This window comes from Aphanomyces astaci, assembly GCF_000520075.1.
Source record: "Aphanomyces astaci strain APO3 unplaced genomic scaffold supercont1.30, whole genome shotgun sequence".
Taxonomy (NCBI): Eukaryota; Oomycota; class Saprolegniomycetes; order Saprolegniales; family Verrucalvaceae; genus Aphanomyces; species Aphanomyces astaci.
In genome coordinates, this window is record NW_009798293.1 from 119,284 (window position 1) to 124,974 (window position 5,691).

The following is a 5,691-nucleotide window of genomic DNA, read 5'->3' on the forward strand; positions in this document are numbered from 1 at the left end:
CTCCGCCATTGCCACGACCATCCAAGAATTCAGTCCCGACGTGGTTGTCGGTGCGTTACCGTACCCTCGCCATTCAATGTGCACGACTAATGCACGACAAGCAGGCTGTGCCTATGGAGGAGACCTCGTTTTGAAGATGATAACTCAGCCAACGTACGAATGGGTCGGCCCTTCGGTACGTACGTACCTTCAGTCGTTCGCATGTAACCACAAAGGTAGGTGGTTGTACAACCCACTGCCATGACACCGGAGCTGGAGCTAGCGATCAAGCAGTTTCCAGGTGTGTGATACACAGTAGTGTACATCTTTCATCTGAACTATCTCTCATGTGATGCTGCTAGTTATGTTGCCCTCGACTTCGTGTGCTTGCTCAGACAAAGCCACGGTTTGCAAAACACCAATTCGATTGCTCGTATAACGCGGTGACTACCGGTAGACGATTGATTCTGCATGCTCTGGTCAGTGCCGAACCACGAAGCCGCAAGACAACCTCTTGCACATGGTGAGGCACTTCGTAGGATCTCCAGATCGGAGGTCAGATCTCATCGCCATGCTTGACAGGTTCGTCAAGTTCTCGACAAGAAGAGGTTCGTTTAGCCAGGCAACATGGATGCTTCTTTCGTCAAGACATGGCGCTGCCGTCCACCGCCATATCAGTTGCGTGTGTGTGTGCGGTGCTGGTTTTATACTGTGAGATCATAAGTTGGATGATTGTCTACCACGTTATATTTTTACACATCCGGGCATACAAACAGTAAGTGTAACTGGAAAAGAAGATAACCCCCATATCTTTCGAGGTTTCACTTGCCTCCAGTATAGTGGTGGAATTGTGCCCTACCCCGATGTGGCAAGGTTCAACTGCCAATCAAATGGCGCCATTGTTAGCCGTGACCAATCAGACGACGGGTTGGGAACAAAGACAAGGCAGCTTCCGCATTCGTTAAAAAGAAACGCAACCAACAAGCCAGTGCTCCGCCTTTGCAGCGTGACTCCCCACGAACATGTGCCGTCCGTTGGAAATCCAAGGGACTCTCAATGGAACTTTATCCACAAAGATACCCCAACAAGCAACCAGAAATGAGTATGGCGCTTCCTCCATGGCAAAGGGGATGATGCCTACCGCGATGGACATTCATGCCATCCACCCGATTCCGTTCATGAACCCGATGATGATGTCGGCGTACGCCAAGCCCTCGTCGTTCGAGTTCATGATGCAACAAGCCTCTCCCGCATCGATGTACCCCCCGATGATGATGATGAACAACCAATATCAACCCGCCGCCGACACGTTGGACTCCGACGCTAGCTCCATGCAGGATCTGTTGGAGTATGCTCTGTTCAACGACGAGGTGAAGCCCAAGGGCGGCTCCACCGATGGCGACAGCGACCTCGAAGTCACGGAAGAGTTCGACAACAAGGAAATCGACATTCTGTACACGTTTTTGATGGATCGCAGCCCTTCTACGTTCATTCCGTCGCTTGCTGTGCCGACACCGATCGTCCACCCCAACCCGACTACCTTCGACCCTAACAGCGGTGTCATCTCCCTCAACCTTCTCGACGAGTCTCCTTTGGGTGCCTACTTGGATGGCGACGATGAGTGCGACGAAGAACTTCTCAACATGCAACTTGTGGCGCCCCCTCAGTTCGACACTCAGGCGATAAGGATGAAGAGCAGTGACACCGACTCATGGACCGACGACTCGAGTGAAACCAATGCGCATGACAAGAATCGTCGTTTGTGCAAAATGACGGGGTGCCAGCGGCGCTCCCGTTCGCATGGCCTCTGTATCTCCCACGGCGGCGGCCGACGGTGTGCTGTCGACGGATGCGGGAAAAGCAGCCAAGGCGGGAACTTGTGCATCAAGCATGGCGGCGGAAAGCGCTGCGAGATGGAGGACTGCAATCGTGCGGCGCAGTCCAACAATCTGTGTAAAGCGCACGGCGGTGGACCCCGCTGCCTCTTTGACGGGTGCGACCGAAGTTCCCAAGGCGGCGGGTACTGCCGTTCCCACGGCGGCGGCAAACGCTGTCTATTTGAAGGCTGCGACAAGGGTACCCAGCGTGGGGAATTCTGCGCGTTGCACGGAGGGTCGCGGCTCTGCGGCGTGTCTGGATGCATGCGCAACGACCGCGGCGGGGGGTTCTGTGCCACCCACGGGGGAGGCAAGCGCTGCCGCCAAGAAGGATGCGAGAAGCCGTGTCGCCGCCGCGGCATGTGCTCCGCCCACATTCGCCTACTCGATGAAAAGTAATAACCAAGAAGGAAGCGCGCTGACGGGCTGAGGAGAAGAGTGAGAGACTATTAGATGACTGCCTCGGAAGTGTTTGTATATTTTATTCACGTCCTTCATTCAAGTGGGATGCCATTGTTCCTTTGGTGTTTCGGTGGTTTTACAGTTAGCTTTAAAATGGCATAAATAAAAGTAGATATGGCACAACACATATTATTTTGAAGTAGTTAGGCTTCGTCTGGTAACCGGAAATATTGCAATATTATTCAGGCCCAAAGCGCCATTTTAGGGCCGAATTCAACAAATCAGATCAAAATTGAAAGATGTTTTGAATAGATTTGTTGAATTCGGCCCCAAAATGGGCCTGAATATTGCAATATTTCCGGTTACCAGACGAACCCTTATTGTTTATTTTTACTTGTAGTTTGTATGACTTTTGCATCTACTACTATAGTATAAGTGACACATAGTATTGTATTCTCAAGAGTATTATATTGTACAGGTTTTGCCGAGGCAATATAACCTGTATAACATTATGACTTCCAACAACACTGTGAATGCGCAAATCAAATTGGATTCGGTTCCAAAATCTGAATTTGCAAAGATGCTTGCGGTCGTCCTACGCTCCCGGGCCCTCCTCCAGTCAAGCATGTCGCGACGCCAGTTGCCGCGCGCCGCCTTTACGACGTACTCTGGAGGCCATGCGTCCGAAGGCCAAGGAGGTTTCTATGGCTCGTTGAAATCACGTTCGGAAGGCACTGCCAAGTTCACACCTGGGTATCGTGCAGAAGAAGCCGACATCCGTCACCTCCAAACGTTGATGCAGCAAGCCAACAGCGCTTCGTTTGCGCAAGTGGTGGCAGACGAGAGTACCCAGCAGCTGATTGACCGATTGTACTTCAAGGGGTCGCCCGTGTGGGGCCTTTCCCTCAAAGAACGCGAGTTCGTGTCAACGTTGCGCATGACACCTCTCCCCTGACGCCGTTTTGTCTCTCTCTATCTCTCTCTCTCTCTGTAATCGAATATTAACATGATGTTGCATTATCTTTCGTGTACACGTCCTTGATCTCCACGTGCTTGAAGAAACGACGGGACGGACTCTCGCGACCTTAGTATGTCGACGTTGTCGTCTTCGTCGGTGCCATCATCTTGCCCCAGCTCCTCTTCCACGATCGTCACTGTGTGTTCATCCAAGCTGCTCTTCCGCTCCTACATCCATCCATCCATCAACGACGCGTGCCATGCCCCAGGCTTACCACTGTCACGGCCTTGGCCACGAACGGGTTGCTCATTCGCTCCTTTTGAAAGTCATACGATACCGTGAGGTCGTACACGGCGTTCTCGTACGGGTGATGGGGCCGCTTGCCTGCCGCCGCGTGCTTCTTCTTGGATGGCGGCGGCGGCTGCCATTCCTTCCGCGGCGCCGTGGACGAGAACGACGTCATCTCACTCAACTCGTCGCCGTATTCGCGCTCCAAATGGCAGTAATCACTCGGAAATGAGCTGCTGCTTTGCGACAACGATCGCCCGCCGCTGCTACTTCCATCGCTCGATCGAGTGTCGTTCATGGGAATCGCCATCGGTTCCGTCCGCGGCTGCTTGCACGTGTCCAGCATCACGTTGAACGGATTCAATCGATCTTCGTCATCGGGGGCGGGCACGTCGTCGTCGTCGTCGTCGTCCATGTCTGCCATGTCAGAGTCATACCGGTTGGCAGGCGACGGCGGCACCACCATCGATGGCGCCGGACTTGACGTCAAGACGGGAGGTGGGATGGAAGCAGGGGATGATGATGATGTACGAGTACGAGATGAATCTGTCGGCACTATCTTGTGTCGTGCCGCAGCTTTGAGCGAATCGTGAAATAACGCGTCGTCCTGCAGTGTGATGGTGCTCGTGATCACGTTCACGTACGCACTCAGGTCGTTGAGCGACTCGTTCGAGATGGGTTCGCCCGTTACGGCAAATTCCACCAGGAGACTAAGGACATGATACATGAGCATGAAGGGACATGCTTGGTGACGAGGACCTGTTGGCCAAGAGCACGAGCTCCGAGATTTGATGCATGCGTTTCTCCATCTTGGTGTTCCAGTCTTCCATGCCGATAACCCACCGTCCAGCGTCTGCCACGTATGCCACACTCGACCTAGCATCGACCATGAAACGCATACAGGAGATTGTGTTCGTACTGGAGTTCTTCGCGGATGGCTTCGCGGTATTCGTGGCATCGTCGAAGGAGTTTGCGCGCCGCATAGTTGACGTCTACATGTGCAACATCAAGCACCACGCTTACGTTTTGCGCCTAGGACCGACGGGCGATGGAGTACCTTCTGGGAGGTTTCCGCTTCGACGTTGAAAGAACCCTTCGTAATAGATGACCTATGTACGCACACACATGAAGGTGACGGTAGTGACTTCTCTTCCCCCTACCTTCTTCATGAAGTTGCTAAGATTGGACTCGAGGCATATGATCCCACCGGCCACGGTCGTGACGGACTTGGAGATGCTGGCGACAGTCTGCGTGTGTCCGAACCAACTTGCCATGGTGACGATAGTTTCCGCTTATTTTGGGCAGAATCTCGTCAGCACTGTAGTATCTGGACATTTTATTCGTTTCGAACAATAATATCACCGCCATTCAAAATAGATATACGAATTACTATACCTTGAGAAGAAATAATAAAATAATGATGTAAAAATAGACCAAAGTTAAAGTTAACAAGGAACGATCGAGGCAACTGCCCTGGGAGCAGAAGGTACCAGGTCCAGGGAGCTAACAGTAAAGGGCTACAAAGGGCTGACGAAGGTTACAAGCAAATGCGAAGGTTGGATGACGATATGCAGCTGCACGTGCTTTGAATGCGGTACATCAACTTGAATTCTAACGTTACTCTATCGTTTGAACGTGCATCAGCCATACTTATCGGGGGGTATAGTTCTCGTACCAATGATTTCGAGCAAGCTTCACCCTTCACCAGCATCCGCAATGCGGAAGTCCATGATATCAACTAGACGTTCGGGACACACTCGTGCTGTGGCTTTGTTGTGCTGCGACTTCGAACGTCCATCGTCGTCGTGGTAACTTCCATCTCGATCAGACGGTTTCAAATCCACGTTATCCGTCGGACGGTCGGGTATATGAACCGAACTCACCAGGTATTTGGTAACCTCCTGAAACGATGAGGCAATTTGTGGAGCGTCCGTCTTGTGTGGGGAAAATCTGTTGACCAACATCACAACCTACTTGAGCGCTTATCCCGCTTGCAATTGATGCTCGATACATTCACAACCACTGTCAACACATTGGATTTACGTACAAGAAGGAACAACGACACTTGTTCAGTCAAAAACTCAGACACGTCGCTTCGGTTGTGCTCTTCCATGAGACCATCTTGGCTTGTTCCACGCCATCGATCGATCGGATCGAATCCAAAGCTAGCTTCGTCGGGCAAACTAC

The 5,691-nt window shown here is 52.0% G+C and overlaps 3 protein-coding genes across 6 annotated transcripts; 2 read left to right on the forward strand and 1 right to left on the reverse strand.

The window, feature by feature from the left end:
- Positions 1-943: 943 nt before the first annotated feature.
- On the forward strand, positions 944-2,443 carry H257_10712 (hypothetical protein). Its single transcript, XM_009837348.1, has one exon. The coding sequence runs from the start codon at positions 1,002-1,004 to the stop codon at positions 2,253-2,255; it is 1,254 nt and encodes a 417-aa protein (XP_009835650.1). The 5' UTR covers positions 944-1,001; the 3' UTR covers positions 2,256-2,443.
- Positions 2,444-2,816: 373 nt separating this feature from the next.
- H257_10713 (hypothetical protein) lies at positions 2,817-3,912 on the forward strand. The gene has a single exon (XM_009837349.1). It carries the CDS (start codon positions 2,839-2,841, stop codon positions 3,211-3,213), a length of 375 nt encoding a protein of 124 aa, XP_009835651.1. The 5' UTR covers positions 2,817-2,838; the 3' UTR covers positions 3,214-3,912.
- H257_10714 (hypothetical protein) lies at positions 2,817-4,811 on the reverse strand. Of its 4 annotated transcripts, XM_009837350.1 has the most exons (6): positions 4,665-4,811; positions 4,562-4,613; positions 4,424-4,496; positions 4,264-4,380; positions 3,491-4,214; positions 2,817-3,443 (listed from the first exon to the last, which is right to left on the reverse strand). In XM_009837350.1, exons 1-6 carry the CDS (start codon positions 4,776-4,778, stop codon positions 3,276-3,278), a joined length of 1,248 nt encoding a protein of 415 aa, XP_009835652.1. In that variant the 5' UTR covers positions 4,779-4,811; the 3' UTR covers positions 2,817-3,275. The 4 variants fall into 4 exon arrangements, with proteins under 4 accessions (XP_009835652.1, XP_009835654.1, XP_009835653.1 ...); XM_009837352.1 differs by having other exon boundaries at positions 2,817-4,214; XM_009837351.1 differs by having other exon boundaries at positions 3,491-4,380.
- Positions 4,812-5,691: the final 880 nt, after the last annotated feature.